This window comes from Barbatula barbatula, assembly GCF_947034865.1.
Source record: "Barbatula barbatula genome assembly, chromosome: 23".
Classification (NCBI taxonomy): Eukaryota; Metazoa; Chordata; class Actinopteri; order Cypriniformes; family Nemacheilidae; genus Barbatula; species Barbatula barbatula.
The window spans coordinates 12,291,322-12,316,155 of NC_136786.1; the positions used below are offsets into that span (position 1 = coordinate 12,291,322).

The 24,834-nt window shown below is 40.1% G+C and overlaps 2 protein-coding genes across 6 annotated transcripts in view; both read right to left on the reverse strand.

Moving 5' to 3' along the window:
* Positions 1–157: 157 nt before the first annotated feature.
* On the reverse strand, positions 158–5,570 carry cd226 (CD226 molecule). 3 transcript variants are annotated; one of them, XM_079447586.1, is made up of 6 exons: positions 5,457–5,570; positions 3,925–4,251; positions 3,432–3,782; positions 2,962–3,064; positions 2,091–2,145; positions 158–398 (listed from the first exon to the last, which is right to left on the reverse strand). In XM_079447586.1, exons 1-6 carry the CDS (start codon positions 5,521–5,523, stop codon positions 378–380), a joined length of 924 nt encoding a protein of 307 aa, XP_079303712.1. In that variant the 5' UTR covers positions 5,524–5,570; the 3' UTR covers positions 158–377. The 3 variants fall into 3 exon arrangements, with proteins under 3 accessions (XP_079303712.1, XP_079303710.1, XP_079303711.1); XM_079447584.1 differs by having other exon boundaries at positions 158–1,044; XM_079447585.1 differs by having other exon boundaries at positions 169–1,041.
* A 427-nt stretch (positions 5,571–5,997) lies between these two features.
* rttn (rotatin) overlaps positions 5,998–24,834 on the reverse strand; it is a 40,850-nt gene continuing 22,013 nt past the window's right edge. For 2 of the 3 annotated variants that reach the window (XM_079488058.1, XM_079488057.1), the window contains exons 32-49: positions 22,438–22,515; positions 22,092–22,269; positions 20,313–20,410; positions 20,116–20,212; positions 19,834–20,029; positions 18,847–18,934; positions 18,388–18,538; positions 18,117–18,254; positions 17,386–17,576; positions 17,115–17,220; positions 16,044–16,141; positions 14,841–14,921; positions 14,272–14,398; positions 11,244–11,449; positions 10,269–10,545; positions 6,704–6,807; positions 6,367–6,436; positions 5,998–6,249 (exon numbers count right to left, since the gene is read on the reverse strand). In XM_079488058.1, the coding sequence (XP_079344184.1) occupies positions 6,167–6,249; positions 6,367–6,436; positions 6,704–6,807; positions 10,269–10,545; positions 11,244–11,449; positions 14,272–14,398; positions 14,841–14,921; positions 16,044–16,141; positions 17,115–17,220; positions 17,386–17,576; positions 18,117–18,254; positions 18,388–18,538; positions 18,847–18,934; positions 19,834–20,029; positions 20,116–20,212; positions 20,313–20,410; positions 22,092–22,269; positions 22,438–22,515 (2,367 nt within the window). In that variant the 3' untranslated portion in view covers positions 5,998–6,166. The remainder of the gene's footprint in view (positions 6,250–6,366; positions 6,437–6,703; positions 6,808–10,268; positions 10,546–11,243; positions 11,450–14,271; positions 14,399–14,840; positions 14,922–16,043; positions 16,142–17,114; positions 17,221–17,385; positions 17,577–18,116; positions 18,255–18,387; positions 18,539–18,846; positions 18,935–19,833; positions 20,030–20,115; positions 20,213–20,312; positions 20,411–22,091; positions 22,270–22,437; positions 22,516–24,834) is intronic. The other variant, XM_079488059.1, reaches the window with a different exon arrangement.

Genomic DNA, 24,834 nt, shown 5'->3' on the forward strand with positions numbered 1-24,834 from the left:
TTATAACTATGAAAAATTGCAATTCCTCCTACGGTATATAGCATTGATCTTTAACTGAATCCTGGACCCTGAAACCACTAAACCACACTTTTTTTTTAACTTTCATCAGTGATCAAGGAAAGACAGATCTGTAAGACCAAGAAAACAAAAACTAGATGCATCATGTGATTCATTTTATTACTGTAAATATTGCACAGATCTGAACTTATAGCCAATTGTCCTAATAAAGTTTTAACCTTTTTTTATTACAGGAAGCAAATCACGACAAAACAGCGAAAGGAAACATACTGGAAACGCCAGGAGCGTTTTAAAATTGAACGGAGTATGATAACGGAAGTATTTCCAGTTCTCTTATCAGTAATGGAGTCTTCATTTCCTCATTCTCTGTACGTCCATTTCTGCAGAGAAGAAAGCATGATTTTGCTAAAACTGAGACAAGAACGAATTTTAAGAGGACTCATCCACTCAGAAACGCTCTTCGGTCCAGTCCTTTGATAATAACAGTCACTCAGAATGGACCAAGCTTTTAAGCAATCACCCTGAAACCTTAAACAGATTACCTGTCAAACAGACTTCACAGAGCAGAAAGAAAACACTTTAAATGCGTTCATAAGCAGACAAAACTCAAACTATGCAATGAAATGCATGTTATAAGAGTTATGGGCCAGACTTGAGTTTCTTGAATGATTAATGTTATGAAGATGATGATAGCAAGTAGTAGTTTATCAACTGATAAATTAATGAAATAAGCGTTTTTTCATGAATCCTCCGCATTATTATGCATCTCTTTGTCCATTTGATTCATCCTTTATCATTCATGCGCACAAGCATTATGTGGCAAAGATGAATGATTTGTGTTTTCAGATAAAGTTAGTTCCATTGTGTGCTTGCAAGCTTGATTTCTCATCTCTTCTGTTTTCGCTTCTGTTTCTCATGCGCTCTCACTATCTGAAAGTTAGCATATATTTCTTTATCTCTCGCCCCAATTCTGGTTCCTTTTTTCATCCTGTCATAGACACACGCTTGTTCATAATGGTTGCGCTGCTACGGAAAAGAAAACAATGATAGTTAAAGTTTCAGTTATGCCAAAATAAAAGGCAGCATTAGAACTTTTGCACAACCAACTGTGCAAAAACAGTGTTAAGGTATTTCAATATGTAGTAGGCATTGTGGTAGAGACATTGCAAGGACACGGCCATACTTTTTAAGTGTCAGACATTTATCAATCAGCACCCAAACTTCATTATAAACTCGAGATGCACCGATACAATATTTCTCCACTGAAAACCATATAGCCGATTTTTCAGAGTGATATGTGCTGATATTGTTTCTGACGATTAAATGACTATTTGTTATTTTTCCGAATGTTATTAATTCATAAAATATTATTAATATTGAACATCAAACTGGTGATGTTTTTTTAACATTTTCTATATACAGAGCACAAATTCATTGCCTGTCTCTTTAGATTGACCGGATATATCGGCCCTGATCATCAGCATTTTAAAAACTATCGTATGATAGCCGATAATGTGAAAAATCACTTTTATTAACCAATTCTGATATAACAGTGTACCTCTAATATAAACTAAAGAAAATATAAATAACGGACTGTTTGATCCTGAAGGCTGCAGTAACAGCTATACAAGACTGCATCTTTTAGCAAAAGGATGCCACCAAATTTACTTAAATCGACCTCCCAATGTAGTGTTATTTTATTATCAAGATTGTGGTTATATCACGAATACAGACATAGCTGGACATTTCTATATGCGTGAATCTAACACTATTATATTCTCAATATAGTCACATATACTGTAAAGCATGAATTGTCATTTGTGTTGATTTTCTCTAAAGTATATTTTGAAAGAGAAACTGATAAATGATGCATGTTATTGGAGTCAGTTTGAATCTATGATAATGCTAGAATGAGGCATCATGGGAATAATTCTTGGGGGCATCATGGGTAAAAAAAAGTTTCTTTAACAGGGGCCCCGTTTCAATAAGCTGCCGTCTCCAAAAAGCAAAAAATAATTTGAGTATTAATCCATACTCAGCTGGGTAAAGCAAAACGTATGTCACATATTTACCTGTCTTTTGCCAGGGTGCAGTTTGATTCTGTATTCCTCTCTCTTTCTTTTCCTCCTGTAAAAACAGTTTAGAGGATGAGGGACGATTACAGAAATGACAAATTAATTAATAAAAGGCTCCTTAATCATTTACGAAGAGCCCTGCGAGGAGCAGAAAAGCAAACACTGCAGTATGCAGATAACCTTGCATTACAAAATACATAACACAAACTGCACACTCAGTATAAAACCTATAGCGGGGCTGGCAGACAGCATGTTGGACATATGGTGAAAGGAGGGGACAGGATTTCACAGTCTATGAAGTTATAACCTTATGTATAAACCATAAGGATATACTGTGTCTTCATAATATATACTTGAACTATACAAAATCATGTTGTTATAAATCATATAAAATATTATTTATACACAGAAAAGTTTCCATATCCAAGATTGTGTCAATATATCATTTAGATACTTTTTAGTTTAATTGTTTATATTATAAAATATTTTGTCCCAGGCCATGTGTATTATTCAGTTACAGTTTTAGTTACCCTGCAACTATATCTTATCGTTTACAAACAAAATACAGGGAATACTTCACATACAGTATGCAGTAGGCCTACATAATACACATAGTATCTAATGGCTGGAATACACTACAAGACCTTTGCTCAGATTTGAAGTCTGACTTGTTGCAGAAAGTCTGTGCCAGTCTGCGGATTTTATCAGTAAGTGTGTTTCTATCTGAAGCTTTCAAAAAGTCTGCAAGTGTATGATGTCTAGTTTAAAAAAAAATCTGTTCAGATTTTGAAAGTCTTGTAGGGTATTGCAGCCATAAGTGTTAAAATCGCTGGCTGTCTTTATTAGTAATGTGGTAAGACAACGTTACCTGTTCACCCACGTCACCAATAAAATAAGACCCATCAGAAAAGTGCCACCGACCACCCCTACTCCAATATACACATATAGCATGTACCGAAAGCTTCCGAAATCTGAAATAAGAGTAAAACAGAAGCTTTAATAATGTTTCTATAACAAATGCTACATGAACTTTGTTTCGGGTCAGGAGTTGTATTGTAGGTACAGACAGTAAATAGCCCCGTCCCGAACTCAGGCCATTGGTTGAGCCACTGTTAATGGGCTGAACTTAAGGATCAATGAGCGTTAGCCCCTTGTTTCATTTGAGATCGTTCTACATATTAACCCAAAATAGTTTATGTAATTTAAAATGAAAATATTGGTTAAGTTTTAGTACACTAACTTTATATTTACAAATACCTATCAAATCTAAGACCGTCAATAAATCAATTAAAACAATTCTGTCTCTGTCTGGAATCATTCAACAATCGCCTACATTACCTTGGGCAGATAGAGTGGTCAGCAGAACTGTGGTGGATTGGACACCAGCATCTGTGGTAAAGTTGCAACGGTAAAGTCCTCCGTCCTCTTCAATGACGTTCGTCAGGTGTAAACTAACCTCCATAGCATCGCTGCAGTTCAGACTTCCTCTACTGCTGTATTCGTTCAGCTCCATAATGTCATCCTTCATCTGGCACGTCGCTATTATAGTACTACTGCCATCCTTTGGGCCCAGTTTTTCAATGCTTACAAGGTAAACCTCACCGTTCTGGATATGGTCACATTTAATGGTCAGGTTGTCATTTTCTGCGGCCACCAACTCAGTGTCAGGTTGAATGGCGATGGGGATTGCTGGACAAATAAAGGGTGTTTTGTTACACAATGTTTCTATACAGTAAATTCTAAATTTCATTTTTAACTGGTATGTCATAATAAATATTGTGTTAACGTTCATTTAAATTACATTATTCATAGGTTTTATTGTATGCTTCACCTGTTTTTTTGACAAATGTGTCTTTGGTCCATGATCCCTGAGGATAGGTCTGTAGAGAGCAATGGTAGTGGCCGACGTCGCTCTGACTAACGTTCATAATAGATATGCTTCCATCCATGGGTGTAGTTTTCAGAAACACAACTCTACCGTCATAAAATGGGGCAAAGTTGGTGCCAAACTGAGGATGATAAACGGCTACAGGTTGTGGAAGAGATGTTTTAGTCCAAGAGACCATTGTGAGCTGGCCGCTCCATGGGCACAGGCAGTCCAAAACCATTCCTTCCTGAAGTGTGACTGTAGTTTCTGGAGCTTTCACCTGAACAGAACCTACAGTAGACCGTTGTGTAAGCATGAGAGTCAGACATGAGCATACATTATTGGTGTTTAAGGCCGAGGCGGAGATGGGATTTTTTAACTTAGGGAACCAAGCTGTCAGCAAAGGGTTTCATCTTAGTTTGTCATTTTGCATAATTTGGGCTTTAACTGGTGCTCAAGTGGTCACTTCGGGGCTAATGGTTCGCACTAAAATGAACTGTTAATCCACTATTTGCCTCTGTCCACTCACCTAATAGTTATTCTCTCGGTTGAACACAAAAAAGAGATTTGGAAAAATTTTAGCATCTGACATTTCTGTGACATCAACTAGGGCAGTGGGAACAATTAAAATAGTAGTCAAACGTGCCTTAGAACTGTTTGCTTTCCTTCAAAATATCTCATTGTGTATTTAAATAAAAAAAAATTTCCTTTCTGGGTGGAGCATGATGTTCATGTTTTTGTAACTCTGCCAGTGTTCACAGGTCTTGAACCCACAGCATTATTCTATTTTATATCAATACAGCCATAAAACATATAAATATACACCATATTTGGTTATTGTTGGATATTTACCTCCGTTCTTTATGTTAATAATATTCTTTATGTTTATGTTAATACATCTAAAAATGCTGAGGTTAAAAAACAACGAATCACATCACAGCACAGAAGAGCAAATCCAGTAGAACTTTCTGGCTAAAAAACTTTTAAGTTTTAGATCTATGTGAAGGCCTGAGAACCTCAAAATGTTTTAAATTATTCATAACATTTTATATTATGTATAATAAGACTGGTTCTGAAGTGCTGTTGCCTTTGAAGGAGGAAAACCACAGTCAGATAAGGCAAAGTTGCGCTGCAACTATTTACATTAAACCAACAATGATATTTTGAAACTATATCACAACAGTGGACGAGCACATCAAAATAATCCCTATTCTTAAAGGATTATAGCAAACACACTTTCCCACCAATTAACATAATTCTTGAAAATATTTTATATTTGATTCTTTGCTTTAAACACTGATATTAAGAAATATAGTAATGAACTGTATCATTTAAGAAATTTGTGTAGATGTTTTATAACTCTAGTGAAACTATTTATCATTCTCTAGTTTTATACACAATATAAACAAAACCTTCTATTGGCAAGAACCAAATTCATAAAACAAAACAAGCCGTCGAAATTCACCCAAAAGATACATTCACGTTAAAAATATTACCTTTGAGCAAACAGAGCGACATCACGAGTACCATGAAGTACCAGTAATCCTTTTGTACTGCCACCATCTTGCTCCTCTGAGACAGAATGAATACAGCATTGAGAGGAGGACGAGTCTACCACAGACCCTATCTGTCTCCAGCTGCAAGAGTCTGCAGGCACCCCCTCAACTAGTGGTTAAAAACTGTGACAGAGGTGTTAAGATGAGCAAACTACAAGGGGCTGAATCCTGTCCCACACACAGTTTGTTCTCAACAGAAACTGAAAGAGTTTTTTTTAAATCTCTGAATTCCCCATATGAAAGTAGATACAAATATAAATTTTATTATCTATTGAAAATGTCATGACCTCATATCATGCATGCGTAACGGGATAGTGCCTCCCAACCAAGAAAAAAGATAATAATGTCATTTACCCACATTTTGCATCCGTTTCTGTATTAACTAGTAAATACATCAATTAAAGTTTATTATATGAGTAATATTTGAGTTTTCATTTTCCAGTCATATTGATCTGACAGTTTAAGAATGACGACAGCAATTACTGTAAAAAACATGAATTAAAGTATCATGAAAAACTATTTATTGAAACGATTGCATAGAAAAACAACAGTTACACTGTGATACTAGAAACATACAAAAAATAAATAGACATTGAAAAACATTCACATTCTTGTCTGAGTTCATGATCTCTATCAACAGTGAGGCACTTTTAGGAGCTGAAAAGCTGTGAGAGATTTCTCAGGCACTTGAGAAGATAGTCGTTCAAGGGTTTGCCACTGTTCTGCTCTGCATCTAGAAAAACACATGCAGTTAACTGAAAATGATCTCATTCTCTGAAAAGATCCATTTCTGATGACTGAGAGGTAAAAATATGAGGCCGTAAATTGATCAAACTGAATATATTCCTACCTTTCCGGGCGGACATGTACACCTCTTCAACTTTCAGTCTGATGGAAGGACACTTTAAAGTGGCCTTTGCCTTCACAAGAGGAGAAATGCAGGATGAAAAGATAAAGGGTGAGATGATTGACTCGCATGTAATTTGCCTTTATACTGTAAATATGATCACGCACATTTCTTATATTACATTTTTGTTACTAAAATACTAAATGCTGCCTGAATACTGTAGTAACATTTAGGTGAAGGGTGAACACACGCAGATGTATGGCTTGATGGGACTGTGAGTTACTCTGTTAAAAGCATCTTTTAAATGCATAAAATATAAATGTAAAATAATTGACGAAACCTTCTGATTATTATGCATCAGAGCCCAGAGGGCAGAAGCTCCAATGGTTCTTATATCTGATGATGTACCGCTCAAACAAGAGATCAGCAGGTCAACAGCTTTATCTGAAATACACAACACATACATATTCGATTTAGACCTACAATGAACCAAATGGCAAATACAAAGCGATACTAAGTAATTTCATTCTATAAACATTATTATGATAACATAATTTACATTTCACATTTTAAAAGGCAAAAATGTCTCACACTTTTTAAGTGTTTATTTTCAAGATTTAACAGGGTACAGTATAAACATTCATCTTTAAACCAGTTTCTAAAAAAAGCACTTCAACGGAAACATTGGTTGGATGTGTAACACTGTAATGGCTCCATCGCGGTTGCTGTGACACATCCGGATGAGAAAAGGTTGAGGATATACTGTATATGAAATTGAGAGTTCAACACTTGTGCGTGGGTCAACATTTTTACAAAGGCAGTTTTAAAGGGACAGTTCACCCAAAAACATCCCAAATGTCATCATTTACTCACCCTCAAGCGGTTCTGATTTTGTATAATTTATTTGTTCCAATCCAGAGAAATTACAATGGTGGTCAAAAGAATTTTCATTTTTGCCTGAACTGTTCCTTTAACTTCATTGAATCACTACAAGCATGAAGATCACAGGGTGGCATCAAAAACAAACAGAAAAAAACATGATAACCATTTGGCTATGTTGATAACGTACTCGGTTACTAACGTAACCTCGGTTCCTTGAGATACGGGAACGAGTACTGCGTAGCAGGACGCTATGGGAAAACTCCTTTTTCTCCGATGACTGAAGCAATTCAATAGCGCAGTGAAACTGCACGGTGATTGGTTGGAAAAAAGTAAAACTTTAAACCAATCGTAGCGGAGCTGCCGGACCAATGGTGATGGCACCCTCCAGAATGGGCCGGGCTTATGGCTATATAAGCAGACGCATCGCCGTAGAGTCCTCAGGTTACTTCGACTGAAGCAACGACAATGCAGCTTGTAGCACGGCAAGGAACGCAGTACTCGTTCCCGTATCTCAGGGAACCGAGGTTACGTTAGTAACCGAGTACGTTCCCTATCGATACTTCACTCGTACTGCGTAGCAGGACGCTATGGGGAACCAGTATAATCACGCCGTGCTACAGATGGAACGAAAACACAGATAGTCTCGGAGCCTTGGCTCGGAGACGGGTAGAACAGGGAATCCCTGAGAAGGCGGAGAAGGCCAAGCTAGTAGGTGGCCTAGTCCGGTTAATCGTCCCCAAATTATTAGGTGCTGGCGTGGCTGCAGAGCCAGGGCTCAGCGGCCTAATCCAAAGCAGAAAGGACCCGGGCCTGAAGGGCCGGGACGTCCAGACTGTAGAATCTTGTAAAAGTGGACGGCGAAGCCCAGCAGGCCGCCGCACAGATATCCTCTATAGAGACACCGCTAGACCATGCCCAGGAAGAGGCAATGCCTCTAGTAGAATGGGCTTCAACTCTCGTGGGACATTGAAGGCCCAAGGAAGAGTACGCCAGCGATATAGCCTCGACTATCCATTTTGACAGTCTATGTTTCGAGACCGAAGACCCTCTGGTGCGGTCACCGAAGCACACAAAGAGCTGTTCCGACCGTCTGAATGGGGCGGAGTGCTCAATGTAGATTTTTAATGCTCTGACTGGGCAGAGCAGGGTAAACTCTGGGTCCCGCTCGGAGGAGGGGAGAGCAGAGAGCGTAATAACCTGTGCTCTGAACGGAGTAGAGAGCACCTTAGGTACATAGCCATGCCTTGGTTTGAGGACGACCCTGGCGTTGTTAGGCCCAAATTCAAGACAGGATGGGCTCACAGAGAGAGCCTGTAGGTCGCCCACACGCTTCACCGATGCTAATGCGAGAAGCAGAGTGGTCTTGAGCGTTAAGGAACGGAGGTCCACAGATAGCAGAGGCTCAAAGGGAGGGCTCTTTAGAGCCCTCAGGACCGTGGGCAGATCCCAAGTGGGAACTGTAAGAGGGCGAGGAGGGTGTAGCCACCTGGAGCCCTTCAAGAAACGAACAATGAGGTCGTTTTTGCCCACTCCTTTTCCTTCGATGTGGATATGTTAGGCTGAAATAGCTGCCACATAGAATTTGAGCGTGGAAGGGGCACGGCCGTTATCCAACAACTCTTGCAAAAATGACAGTATCAGTGATATGTCACAGGACACCGGGTCAGCTCCGCGTGGTGTACACCAGGAGGCAAAGACAGACCATTTGAGGGCATAGAAACGAAGAGTAGCGAAGAGCCAACCATACTGCCTGCATTTTCAGGTAGTTGATGTGGAGGCTTTTGTCCTGGTTCGACCAGAGGCCGAAGGCAGGTTCGCCGTCGCACAGAGCCCCCCAACCCGTGTTGGAGGCGTCTGTCGTGACCACTTTCCTGCTGGACGTGGAGCCCAGGGGCATACCCTGCTCTAGCCAAAGGGGATCTTTCCACGAGGCTAGGGCGGATACGCAGGCTTGGTTCACCAAAACACGTAGTCGTCCAAGACGCCAAGTGTGTGGAGGAACTCTGGGCTTCAGCCAGTACTGGAGGGGGCGCATCCGGAGGATGCCCAGACTCAGCACCTGAGATGCAGAGGCCATAAGGCCCAGCATGTTCTGAAAAACTCTGAGGGGGCGTGAAACCCCGGGTGTGAATGAGGCCGCAAGCGGTCGAATAGTCAGAGCTCGTTCTGGCGATATTCTGGCAGTCATGTGATTTGAGTCGAAGACTGCCCCCAGGAACGATATACGTTGGCTGGGGGACAGTGCACTCTTGGCAAGATTGATCCTGAGTCCCAGGCATTCTAGATGGCTGAGGAGGAGGGATCTGTGGGACCGTAGCTCGTCCTCCGACTGGGCTAGAACAAGCCAGTCGTCGAGGTAGTTCAGAATGCGGATTCCCTTCTGTCTGAGAGGGGAAAGAGCCGCATCCATGCACTTTGTGAAAGTGCGGGGAGCTAGAGAGAGTCCGAATGGAAGGACCATGTACTGATATGCAACCCCCTCGTAGGCGAATCTCAAGAATCGTCTGTGACGGGGGCTATCTGAATGTGGAAGTATGCATCTTCCAGGTCCAGAGAGAAGAACCAGTCCTCTGGGCGTATTTGTGAGAGGATCTGCTTCATCGTGATCATTCTGAAATGCCGTTTCATAAGGGCGCAATTCAGATGTCTGAGATCGAGGATGGGGCGGAGGCCTCCGTCCTTCTTTGGTACGAGGAAGTATCGGCTGTAGAAGCCTGACTCAATGTGGTCTGGAGAAACCATTTCTATGGCTCCTTTGTCCAGTAAGTTCCTCAACTCCGTGCACAGAACGTGTGAACGATTGGTTTAAAGTTTTACTTTTTTCCAACCAATCACCGTGCAGTTTCACTGCGCTATTGAATTGCTTCAGTCATCGGAGAAAAAGGAGTTTTCCCATAGCGTCCTGCTACGCAGTACGAGTGAAGTATCGATAGGGAACCATGCCTGCTTTGTCCCATTAAGACAACGTCATTGGCATCTGCCCAAGACTGAATATCTAAAACCTTTGAACCCCACTGTCATACCATTGGCCAGAACTTTGGGCTTGTTAGCCGAGCAGAAGCAGATGTTGTGCAGAATGAGTAGGATGGTGGGTTTACAGCCGGAGTGTTTGGACTGGGCCAGTTCGACTAGCAGCTCCAGAGCCCCTCTCAGCCTGAGGATCATCTGCTGTCCGTCCTCCCCGAATGACACGTTCAGCAGAAGCTTGAGCCAGAGGGACAGAACCTCTCCCGCCGGACCACCGCTGCGGCTGCCTGCCTTAGGCATGGGGAGGGACAGGAAGCGCTGCAGGAAATTACTCTGTAAAATCAATAATAGGGAGATTAGGAAGCAAAAGATGGATATGGGCAATTCCAGCGCTTTGGATGTGACATTTTCAGTCAAAACTTGAAATATAAATGATTTATTTAATACAAATAAATTGAATCATCCATTTATATTTGACTAAACCCGGATGGTAGAGTCCAGAAATATATCAAGTATCAATCATGCACAAGTTTCCTATTTAAAAGAGGGGAAAAAATGATGCGTTATGAATGTGACAATAAAGGATGCACGATTTTGAGAGACAACATTGCAGGATTTCTGTGAATTAAAATGTGTGAACCAGAAGCAATAATATCCAACAAATGAAGAAAGGATGACACTTTACAGGACATACAATAATTACTAGGAATATGGACCGTTACGCATGTGATAATTCACCTACCTGACTATGTAACCAGTTTAAAAAAATACAATAAAAAAGGCTATAAGACATTGAAGACAGACTTCACTTGGATATTTAAGCCACCAAATATTGACGTCTGACCTACAGGTATCAATATGGAAAAACCTTTGGTAAAAACTAGATTTTTTAATCTTAAAGTTGACATTTGGAATTGTCCATATGCAACCTTAGGAGTGATAAATTCAAAAAAGCGGAACAAGATCATATTGCTTCCTTTCTCTCTGGTTGATTTACGGTTTACTCTAATCCATACTTGTTGTTACCGTACCTTTTGCAGAACCCCTTTACAGTCTTTGGAGATGGCCAGGTTGGCCAGCACTGAGAAAGCGAGACTGTGGATGCTGCTGTTGTCAGGGGCAACCTGGGAGGCCAGTCTCATCACCCCATGCATCAGTGAATTTGTGACCGCAGTCTTAGGCTGAACAGCCTGAACTGGACCATAGCTACCGCTGCTGCTAGATAAAGCACTGCAACCTAAACAAAAAAAGAGATACAGGATGACAACAGAATCTACCAAACCTTTATTTACACCGACAAATATAATAAAATAAGATTATCTATATTATATTTTGATGTAAGGCACTATCTGACACAAAAGCCTGATAACACATTTTTGCAACAATTATTTGTTTTACAACATTACAACCTGAAGTTCGTAACTAATTCAGTCAAGAAAATCAACTTTTATGATTTATTGAGACCTATGACTTATGTTTTCGATTCTGTCAGATTCATTAAGGCTTTGATTCATTAAAAATAACAACAATTGATTCATTCATTCTTAGCACATCACATTGTGTGTTTATTTTTGAATGCAGTCAGTTACAATGCAACAACCCAAGCGGCCCGACACCTTTCTCTTATCGCATACACAAAGCTCATAACTCAGGAAATACAGCTTATAATATAAAACCACATCACCCATACCTTTAAACTTATGCAGCTGCACTCTTTCCAAATCACCTTGCACAGATTGTGTAACCGAGAGCTCGGAAACTCTTTGGAAACCGAATTTTCCACTGAATTTAATACATGAAACAAAAGGTTTTCTTTTGGTCTAACAATGCTACGAGTCGAAGTGTCAAACCCACTGAACATCTCACCGCTGGGTATGCAAATAGATTTTGATGAGCAGCGCAACTGCAGACAAATCATTTAACTTTATTCTGGTGAGACATGGATCGTTGAGGGACCCCAGCAGGGTTTTTCTTGCTGAATAAATCCAATATTAATCAGGCAGATAAAGGGATGAGGGTGGTGTGGTGCAGGTTAATGAATTCTGTAATAAAAGTTACACAAGAAAGAATACGGCGGTGGAGAAAATGTGCTGTTTTGCTGGAGGGCTGACTCTATAATTCAAGAAGCAACCTTATGAAGATCACCTGCTGTTCTCACCGACCTTGACAGGTCACCGTGTTTCACAGCACAGTATTGTAAGGTAGTGCTGTTAAACCAGAGTGACAGCCCAAACACACACAAAAATAAAGCCACATATAGTCAAACACACACACACACAGAGATATGTACAGATAGACACACACCCATATGCTGCTTGCTCTTAACAGGTGTGAAGCCACATCCTGCCCCACAGCACAGCTTTCCATGAGATCAAAAACATGACATTCTGAAAAACAAGCATTATGTTTATATAAATATACAAACATACGCTTTTATGTTAAACTGTCTTTCTCCATCACGCACAAATGCTGTGTGTAAATGTCTCTCTCTCTCTCTCTCAGTCTCTCTCTCATACCCGAAGAAAAGCAGATTTCCTTTTTAGTGCTTAACTGACCAATGTCTTCTTGGTTTTTTGTAACATAGTTTATATGACATTATTGATTCAAGCTTAACAGACACACTTTTTAAGGACAGCTACTATAGGAAGTGCTAATGTCTTTTTCTTTAAAAAAACAGATTTTCCTGTTTTAAAAAGTATAACCTGTTTAAAAATATATATTTTGGCTTTACATGTTTAAATGATAAATAATCACCAACAAATATAACAAAGACTCTAGGACAATTTTGCCAACCTGGCGACTTTATTGCAAGATCTTGTGACTTTTCAGACCCCTTTAGCGACTTAATTTTTGAAAACCGACTAGCGTCAAATTTAGCAACTTTCTGAATAAAGCTTGGCGAGAGGCAGTTTTTGCTTTCCCAGCGCAGCACCGCCTCTCTCTGTGTCTAGTCTGTTCAGTAAGCAGCAGGGAGAACATTCAGTATATTTTCTCCTGTAAAGCTGCTTTGGAACAATGCACATTGTGAAGTTTTAATTTAATTTAATACCGCACTTGCGCGTGAATGAGATACGCATTTACAAACAGTGTTTTCAAGAATGTATCACTTATTGACCATGTTTAAGCATATATGATTTAAAAGACGATGACTGTATGGACGCATAAACATGAACACAAACGGATTTGAACTGTTCAACGGAAGTGGTTGCTGGTGTTTAGTTTCAAATGGTCGAGTTCACTCACTGTTACATACATTTTGGGTGTCTGCCAACAGAAACCGAAAAATAAGTTATTAAGAACCTATTTATTGTGAATTTGGGTGTATTTTTAATATAATACTGTACATGACAGCTCACATAGTAGAGGCATTAACCAGACCTGAAGCTCTTTGCTTGTCAGATGCTACATGACGACGTCACTGATATGCTCATTTCGGTGACATCATCTGCTGACATTTAGCGACTTTTCAGGCACATTTGATCTACTTTCCATAGAAAATATTTGGCAACACTGATCAAGGAACTATTTGCGATAGCCTCAGGTCTCAGGAGACGTCACATCCCCCTTGCAATACCTCTGTGCCCCCCCAGTTGAGAGCCAGTGTATTAAATAATCCATGTGCCTTGGCCGATTAAATGCTATTGAAAGTTCCAAAAAGTTCCATTTTGATATATATATCCAACGTTTTTTAAAACAAAAATCTGAAAATCAGTGTACATATTATAAAATATTACAGTTGCGTGTACAATATGTGATATGGAGCTCATTTGCCATCATAAGACATAAAAATGGGTAAATCCCACCAACGTTTGTATTTATCTGAACAAAATCCCCTCCCCTAATACAAATACTCCCTAGTAAACACACAGGAATCTGTTAGCCCACAGAAAGTATGACACAATCCCTTCACTAGCTGCCGTGCTCACATCAGCCTTATTTGTCACACAATGGCCCTTACTGTACCTCTAAATGACTCATGGATTGGGTACAGTAAGCACAAAGACAAATCTTATTCCCTCGATCGGTGATGCTTGCTAATCCTCTTTCCCTCAGACTGACCTGCAGTGTTGTTCGCTGTGTAAACACACAACATTTCCAGGACCACAGTCATGGTGGGGTCATCCAGTAAAACCCAGGGCCACAGTGCCAACAGCATGGCAGCTAAGCGCAACTCGGTGGCCACAGCCTGGGGAGACATCAGTATGATATTAGTTACAAAAAAAACAGTACGTTGGATTGGTTGGATCAATTAACACTACTCCCTCTCATTTGATATTGTATTAATAAAATATATATATATAGATCATTGGAATGACATAGGGGTGAGTATTTGATGGCACATTTTTGGCTGAATCAAACTAAAATCACTAAAGCAAAAAACGTTCTTGAAAAGGTTGTAAATTGGTCGTATTGGTTAAATATTCATGCAAGAAGTCGATTCATTTCCTTCATACTTCACAATAATGATCACGTGACTGATCACATGGGTTTCACGCAGACTTTACAAGAAATTATGTGGTCGTTTCCTCAAACCCACAAGACCCCCTTTGACAATATCTGCAGTTAGTTTACAATGAATCTAGATTCTCCAATAATCATCACCGGAAAGATTATGTGACATGACGTACTTTGCATTCATTATGTCGATAGAGGCAATTTCGTAGAATCTCGAGAGTCATCTTAAGTTCCCTCATGCTGTTCTCCACCTGCTGGCATTGAACAAAGAGCTGTTAGAACAAGAGATCATGCTGATCGTAAAAATATTTATACCCTCATGAATGTCTGATGTGTCTTCATGTATACTTGTGTTGTATTTCATTTTTCCTATTATAAATAAGGAAAATCTTCAATCAAACTTCATTTAGTATTCATTAACAAAGATTAATAATGGCTGACAGATCTAGAGTTCGGCCCAATAGGGCCCTATGAAATCAGTTTTATTTCTTCCCAAATTCCTTTACTTCGTTTTTATTTTTCTGGATCCTGTGTAAGTAATATATTTGCCCACATGAAAAAATACTTCGGTAAACTATAGTATTCACTAATAAACTATATAAAAAACCTAAAGTGGCTACTTTGAACCATACAGGGAAAAAGTCTGTAAAGGTAATGTATAATGTACTTGACTATGTTAATAAACCATCTTACCCGTAGATCTTCATTTTTCTTTTGTTTTCAGGACAACTTAAATTTAAGTAATATTTTTTTAAGTAATATTTTTATAATTTTACAAGCACATTAACTTCCATTTACTAAAGTAAACGTGGTTGAATTATAACAAAAAGTAAGGGGGATTGTGTGAAAATGTGGGTGTTATAACTAATTTCAAGTTAACAGGACTTTTATTTTGACGGGTCGCTGCAAAGGTTCAATGCAGTTGAAAGCCAACCTAACCACTTTAAATACAGCCACGCAAAAACAAGCAGATTATTTAAACCGCATCTGAATATTTTTTACATTATTCATAGCACAATAAAAAATTGTTTAGCTATTCAGCGCTACTTTCTGGTTAAGAAGTAATACATTTGCCAGATTCCGTGCCATACAACGACTTCAGTTTTGATGCCTGGATGTAAGGCCCCTGATAGGTTGGTAGTAAAATTGGTTCATACCAAACGAAAACCTTTATAAATTATGAAAAGCATATTAATGTTTTTACAAAATATAAATGTATTTTGTATAGTTCTACAAAACTTGTTAAATCAACTGAAGCACATCACTCCGTTTTCACTTTGTTGTTACGTCAGCTCCTTCACATCCATCACATTCTTGACATGTTTATTTGTTTGTGATGTTAAATCTGTCTGTCATGTCACAGGAACCCTCCATACCTTCCTCCTGTGAGTGTTCTTCCCTGCTTTCACAGACTCCAGGTGAAGCTCTGTGTAAACGTGCTTTATGCGTTCCACACAGCTGTCAATCACGCCAGCTGAAGGGGAAATAAGAGAAGTGTGTTCATGTCAACCAGCAGACAGTGACAACAGACACAAATATGATGTTTTTGGGACTAAACTGAATCTGTAATGTATATAATCCTCCTAATTTGCAAATAATCCTTATAGGTTTTAGTAGTAGCATCCGTGAAAAGACACAGTTTGTAATTTTTTGGAGGATCTATTGGCAGAAATGCAATATAATATAGATAACTATGCGTTTAGAAGTGTATAAAGACTTTACATAATGAAGCAATATGTTTTTATTACCTTATGAGCTATTTCTATCTACATGCACCACGGGTCCACTTATTTGGATTTCGACATGCTGTTTCTACAGTAGCACTTAACGGACAAACTGCTATACGGTGCATGTTTCGTAAATTATTGTTTGGGGAATACTCGCGCATGCCTACAGACTGTACGTGTAATACGCATGCCTATGATGTCATTGTTTTTGGAAAACGCTGTCTTCAGAGTTTACACGGAAACGATAATGCCATCGTTTTAAAAAAACCTGCACTTTGAGACCCGTTTTTAAAAGTTTGCATTTTCGGTCTCCCAAAATGCAGTTTGTGTAAATGAACAGCCAATACGCATTAAAAGTTTTCCGTATTTAGTTCAAAACGATCTTGTGTAAATGGCCTCTTAGTCCTGTTTCACCCCCATAGTGCTTGAGAAGAAGGGGGAGGGGTGAAGTGAACCATTGGTTGCTAGATGCCGCTAAATTTCATACACTGTACCTTTAACGGTTACCTACAAATTATTTTGTTTATTGTCAGTTAGCATTGGTAGCGTTAATCAAAGTTTGTTTTTTTTGGATAATTATTATCTATTGTGAATGCTAGAGAAGATCTACACAAGCGACCAAAATCTAGTGAAATATACTGAAAAACTAGGCTTTATTTTTTGGCCCATGTTTTTCCCTCGCTGTCCAATTGTGCTGAAAAGCAACAAAGTTGTGTTTACCTTTACAGGCATAACTTTGAGCGCTGGGGCTACAGGCTAACAGAGACATGAGACCTTTGGCTGTCACCTTCTTCAAAGGGTTCTGGAAAGGAATCTTCTCATATTGCTGAAAATTTTACAAAAGAACAAAATCCAGCCAATCAGATTGAGTCTGGAAGTGAATTATGTGTTCTTATTATTTTGCATACAATATGTATCACACAATCCATAGACGGTCCATGTGCACATTGCCTTGGGCTATGACTACAATCTATACAGCGGTCTGTGTTACCTCCAGCAACAGTTCACACACGAGCTCTCCAGGCTCCGAGGACAGGACTTCAGTTAAAGAGGAACCGGGTTCCAAGCGACCTCCCGATCTCCTCTTAGCCTCCTCCGTGAACAGCACACACAGAAACTGCATGGCCGAAATGTAGAGAGAAGAATCGGCCCCCTTTCGCTCCAAACACACTCGGAGGGCATCTGAGGACGGACAAACAAGAGTGTTGCGACTGCAAGGAATGCTAATATTTAGTTTTGTCAGCTCAAACTTCATGATGTGAAGATGCAAGAGATGCAAAAGTTGACAACAAACAATCTTCACCGAGGGGGAACATCTGACAAACAGCCTCTCCAAACTCACAGCCATTCAAAAGCACTTCCAAAGCCAAGATACCTGTAGGCAAGTATGCGAAACTACTGCCCACCCACCTGCTCTAGCATTTCCTACCACATCCATCAGATCTAAAGCGAGCTGATTGTTCTCCTCGTCTCTGGCCCGGGTCTGTCATATGCAGCGGGGACACCGCTCCCTCCACACATGCAGACATAATGAGCAGGCCTCCCACCGCACCCGTCTCCATCTTTCCTCAGCTGTATCTATATTTATCTAGGACTCCCTCTCTCCTATCAAAACCTTCAATCTTTCTTTCAAAACATCTCTCATTCATCCATCCTTTCCTTTCATCATATTTGCCATCTTTCTACTCCTTGTTTATTTGCCCTCTGAAAGGCGCGTGTCACCTGAAAACCGCTGCCAGTGTTTCCCCAGCGCCACGCTGACAGATGGGCCGACCACAGCTTGGTTTCTGCGCAGCAGAGTAGCCAGGAGCATCAACACATCCGCCCAAGTGTGGAGTACTGCACCCTGGATCTGGGCATCTGAGGACAAAACAACAAGCAGCGGCTCATGAAACATGCCATTCTTATATTTGAAGGTCTTGTGGGAATGCTTTCTGTGTCTAGCAAGACAAGGAATTAAACTTGGGTTGTCAGTGCGCGTCTCGGTCGATACCCAAGTTGGTGACAGACAGCGTTAGGATGGAAACGAGGTTGTTCAGCAGGGGTTTGAAGATCTCTCGCTGGAGCGGCAGATCCTCACTGTGTATTGTTGCTGACTGCAGGAGATTACAAAACCTCTGCACGTAAAACACACTGCTCAGCACCTAAAGGAGAAACAAGGGGAGCGAGGAGAGAGTTAATGAGAACTACAATTACCAATCAACAAACAAGCACACACACACACACACTCAGCTCTGTAGATTCTCAACCATAAACAACATCAAATAGCGCACAACTGCCACTGTGTTTGTGGGGAAGTGAAGAGCGACAATAAACCACTGCTGAGTGACTAAATGTAACACTTGCTACATAACGTGCAAAATCGTGAAATAAGTGAGCTGCAATAGCAGTTTACCAAGTGAGAATTTTTTTGTTGTGCTCATAGAAAATGATCAGAACTCCCATAACGCACCTGGTTCCTTGCATCTTCAAAAGCATCTGGATAAGGAGGTGTCTTTAACTCATTCACACATTGAGCTATGGCTGCTGAGTCTACCACACTAAAAAGAAAGATGAAAACATATTATAACAATAAAAGTTATTACAAGTATTACAAATGTGAGAAAGATATGTAAATGCATGCAAGTTAGACTTTGAATTTTGATGTCATTTCCACTATTGTATAAATTAGACAGTAATTAGTTCAATTAAATCCGAAGTAACTGTAACAATTAACAGAAAAGTAATCCCTTACTTTATTTTAAGGGAAAATAAATTAAAGTAACAAATTACTTAGTAACTAGTTACACCCAACACTGGATACCGAACATTGGCGGTACGCATTGACTAGCATTGGTTTATCGGTTATCAACACTCTTCAAAATATCACAGGTTTGAAATGCCATGAGGTTGAGTAAGTGATTAATATTTGTGATATGAAGTTGATGTGAATGTTTGTTTGTCATAAAGGTAACAAACCACTGTGTGGTATTTAAAATGAGCAGAGACATGGCAGTCAGGATGTGGTTGTCAGGTAAACCAAGAGAATATATTAATATATATATATATGTGTGTGTGTGAAAGGTTTGCAGAAAATCTTTACAAAAATAACATGGAACATCATAAAGTGGTTAAAGGGATAGTTCATCCAAAAATGTACCAATACTTTACAATTTACAAATATGCATAGATTTCATATTTATAATTGTGTTAATTGCCATTATGGTCAGCACAATTTCTAGAAATGTATCCAATTATTTTCCACAAAGCAAAGTCATATGTCTATGAATTACGGATGGAAAAGAAGCCTGTTGTCATTTTTGGTGTCCTGCTCCTTCAACAAAAGATTCACTAGGGTTACTAATTTCCCAAATATAAATGTTATACCTTAAACAATATACAAATAATGCCAAAATATTGAAATAAAGAAGGAACATTCCTTCTCTGTGTGATTTCTAACCTGGCCATCCCCTGCAGTATTTGGTTCTGTTTGAGGGCAGATAGACTAAACTCAGAAAGCACAGCCAACAGGTTGTCCAGAAGACCACACACGGCCAGCAAAAGGTGAGGGGTTACTAAAGCGACCGGCTCGGATCTCCCCCCTTGGTGGGAGTCTTGGGTGAGGGTGGAGTCAGTGCTGTCCATGTCACTCTGACCTATAGCATAATGAAAGTATACTCAATCATTGAAATCTTCAACCAAACATTGAAAAATTCTGGGAATTTTCCTGAAAGAGTCATACCCTGAGCAGTGAGTCTGTTGACTGCAGCATCTTGGATTGCAGTAACACTGGAAGTCTGAATTGGAGAAGGAGCCCGGCTAGAGCTACCTGATGGAATCTTATAAAAACAACACAATAGACAATGACAAGGAATTTAGGGGATAAAATCCAGGGGTTAAAAATAGAGGAAGTTAATGGTCTACTCCAAGTGTACTAACCAAAGTGCTGGATGTGGAGATAGATCCTGAGCCTTGAGTCTGGTTCAAAGGAGCCAGCTGTCCTCTCCAAAACCTCAAAGAGTCATTCAGATCCGCCTCTACAGAAAGAAAAACAATCCCACATTTACAATTCAAACTGCAATATTTACCAAATTAAAATTCCCTGGTATAACTAATGCCTCTGACAGCTTACTAATACTTTCAATTCTGTAAAGACAACATCAAACAAGCTAATCATAAATGCAAACACCAGCATCTAAAATATGTGGCACACCAGCCAGGATCAGGGCTCTCTAACACAAGCCCTCTTCACACATAGATCCTGGAAAATACACAGAAAATGTGTCCAGGAATTTGTCCCGGGATCGTTAGAGTTTGTTCATTAACGCTGCCAGTGATTTACTTGCTTTGTTTTTGCTTTCCATTATTAAGTGCCAAATAGGCCTAAATAATCTCTCTTTTTTGGTTATCATTCTGTAGCAAATATTGTTGCTGCGAAGTAAAAATTTGCCAGTATTTTTGTAACATAGTCTAACTGCAAAACAAAAGGCACGGTATAATAATTTTTCTGTAATATGATGTACAAAATGTGAGTTTAAAAATAAACTTATTGTTTTCTTAAAACAAAGTTTGAGGAAAGTTTTTTGCATTTAGATTTTATAACCATTTAGGAACAATCTCACGCAGATCGAATGAAAATCTGTTAATAAAGCATATTGCACATAATGCTATAAAAACCATGTCTATATTGTTTACAATGTTGTTGTTGAGAAAAACAAGCGCATAAATGTTCGGTAATTTGTCCTTTAAAGGTTGGTAAGCGATCAATTTTATTGAAGGTCTGTGTATTTTCGTGTGAATAGTATTGATAAAAGTAATTTCAAGTTTAAAGGGGTCATATGACACGGCTAAAACTAATATTATTATTACACGATTTAAGGTTAAAAACACTGTATTTTCCACTTACCGTGCATGTTTGTATCTCCTCTCTGAAACGCATATTTTTTACAAAGCTCATTGCTCTGAAAAGCGAGGTGTGCTATGATTGGCCAGTTAACCTGTGCGTAGTGATTGGTCAAATACTGCAAGCATGTGATGGAAATATAGCTCCTGTTGCCATATTTGGAACATCAGGTTCCAAAAGAATTGGACTGACAGGTAGGCCCACCTTACCTTCGTATATATTTGGGCGGTCTTAGTAAAATCATACCATGAACTGACGTAGATTTGTGGGGGTGTGGTTACATGAGGCGTTTTAGGCAGGTCTGGGTGAGCATTCGCTTTTAGATAGAATGCATCTTTTTTTCCCGACTCTTTAATTTTGCTATTTTTTATATTCTCGCGGCTGATGGTAAATTTGGTGATTAGGACACTTGCACTCATCCATGATTTAGCTAAAGACAAATACTAGGCCTATTTTTTTAGCTTTCAATTTATTTATGTACAAAAATTACTTGCTTAACTATATTTATTTTCATAATCAAATTATTAACGATTTATTATAGATGTGCGTCATCACTAAACATCTTTTACGGCCTTGTTTCTGCCTTTTGTTCACACAGGGTGCTTTGCTGGACTGATCTTGTCAATGTTACTAGGTCCGCTTTCCGGAATCACTTTTTGGATCAATGCAGAATGCGTTTGCATAAACACAGAAGGCAATTTTTCTATGTGAATGGGGTAACAGAAGAGCACTGATAATGAGTCGAAGCATATGGAGGCCAGCGAGCCAGACGACCACTAATAGCAGGCAGAGCTATGGGCGCGTGGACACCGTACCCTGCGTGACATTGGCTGGCAGGGGAGGGGAACCGAGGGTGAAGGCATGTCGGCCTGTGTAACAGCTCTTCACCATCTGGCCCACGCTTTCAAAAAACTGGCAGTGGTACAACAGAGCCTGCAGGGCAGGAAGCCCGACCAGACACAGACCCGAATCCTCATCGTGCACACAGGGGCTCTGAGAGACAGAGGGGAGAGTAAAAGAAGGTGCTTAAAAGATAATACTTAAGAAATAAAACATTAGAAATCAACATAGTAGAGTATGTTATGTCTAAGGAGCTTTTATGACCGGCTGTGTTATTGATGTTTAATGCTGAAGGTTCAAACTGTTCTTTTGTAAACATACCTGCCAGGCAGAGTCTTTGGCCTCTTCTGCATTAGCCGGCATTGGCATTACAAGGAGGTTTTGCAAAATAAATGCAGCCTGTGGAGAAGAGAAACATAAAAGTCAGCAATACTGCCATCTTGTTGCAAATCAATGGAAATGCATGCGGGCGAAATCTCTGTGGAATTACATAGAGCATGTGGAAGATTCTTTAAAAAGAGAGAAATTTGAATAACATTCATGGTCTAAAATGCCAGAGGAATAGGTAACATAGAAGATATGTGCCAGTATTAGTTAATATTCACAATTACATAGTCAAAAAAGTATCTTAGTCAAATTCTGAGGGAAAGCCAAGATATTATATTAAGTATTCCAATATTATAATAGACCTTAATGGAAACATTTTATCAAGTATTTATGTATATTTAATCATATTTTAATTCATTTTAAAACATATCAAAGGAGGAATGTAGCGATTTTAGCAGTCTCTAGTGTCGAGGATGAGAAGTGCAACCAATGGCTCACTCCACTCCTCTCCTTTAAAGCACTACAGTGGCAGACACAGGACTACGATGTCATCACATTTTCGCTGCTTTGCTGAACAAGATAACATGTTCACGAAACGTTCCTTGTAAAGCAGTGTGTCCGTTTAGGCAGTGCTTCTCCAACTTTTTCTTTGAAAGGCCCCCTTTGAGTAGGGTGCATTGCTTTGCGGTCCCCCTAATTGTCATGATTCTGCCTATTCTTGTCTTGATTTTCTGGTCTAGGGGCAGAAAAGGGGTCTCATGACAGACCCACATGTTTTATGTGGAGAGAAACATATTATTGTCAATCAGGACATAATATGCGTTCTCTCCAGTCTCGTCATTGGCCCCGCCCCTCTCGTTCCTAGTATTGCTTTCGTCCTGTGTCTCATTACCCACACCTGCCCATTGTTATCTCCTTTGTTAGTTTTCCTATAAGATGCCCTCATGTCTATTGTCTTGTGCTCGTTTGTTGTACTTGTTCCCTTGGTCATGTTCAGAGTTCCCGTTGTGTTGTATGTATACTCATGTTCAAGATTCCTAGTAGTTTTGTTTTTGCCCCCCATGTGGGAAGTGTTTGGTTTCAGTTTTTGTATTTAGTTTGAGTAGTGTTTTTCGTGGTGTTTTTGTTCTTGTTATAATAAAAGTATATTTGTTAACCCCTTCATCCCCGTGTCTGCCTGCACTTGGGTTCTTCCACCACGTCCACCCTCCACGTTCACGACAGAATGAACCAGCCATAATCGGACCTAGCAGACAGAGGGATCGTTGTGGCAGCAGTTGAGGCTGCCGGATTCCACTCCAGGGTTAGAGGTTGCCGGACTCCCTTCCAGGGTCGAGAACGCCGGACTCCCTACCAGGGTTGAGACTGCCGGATTCCCGCTCAGGGCCGAGGCCGCCGGACTGCCTTCCAGGGTTGAGACCGCCGGACTGCCTTCCAGGGTTGAGACCGCCGGTCTTCCCTCCATGGTCGAAGCCACCGGAATCCTGTGGACGCCAAAGATCCCCAGCCGGGCATTCCAGGTCGGTGCAGCTTGGCATTCCAGGTCTGTGCAGCCGGGCATTTCAGCACGGTGGAGCTGGGCATTCCTGCCCGGCGGAGCCTGGCATTTCCGCCCGGTGCATGCGGCCATTCCAGCCCAGTGCATCATGTCTGTGTCTGCCGGCTATCCAGTTTGTGTCTGCTGGCGCTATCCAGTTTGTGTATGCCGGAGCTACCCAGTCCGTGTCTGCCCATGTTTGGACTTCCCTTTGGACTCTTGTGTGCCCCTTCCCTTTGACTCTTGTGCTTGCTTGTTTTGATTTGTTTTATCATGTTGATTTGGTTTTGCCTATGTCATTGTCTGTCTTGTCTTGTTTGTGCCTTGAGGAGCATCAGGTTGCTGCTCCTTAAGGAGAGGCTTCTGTTATGATTCTGCTGCATCATGTCATGTTTCTCTTAGTATAGTGGCAGGATCATGACAGAACCTCATGTTTAATGTGGAGAGAGACAATTATTGTTCTTATGGCCTTCCATACTCTCTCTTGTGTTGCGTCTTTGTTCCCATCCTCTCGTTACCCTCGTTATTGATTAATGCCCTTCACCTGTTTCCCTCTTGATTTGGTCCCTTATTTAATGCCCTTGTGTCTTCTGTCTTGTGCTGGTTCATTGTGGTTTGTGTGGTGAGTTCTTGTGTCTTGTACTCTAGTTTAGTTATTTATTTTAAGTCTTTCTATAGTGTAGTAAGTCTTAGTCCAGTTTTGTTCATGTTATTGCATCCATGTTTTGTTCTGTTACTCCCTAGTGGGTCTTTGTTTTATTATTTATTAAATTATCTGTTAACCCCTTACCCGCTGTCTGCACCTGGGTCCTCTCTCCGTGTCTCACCACGAGAATCATGACACCTAATAAAGA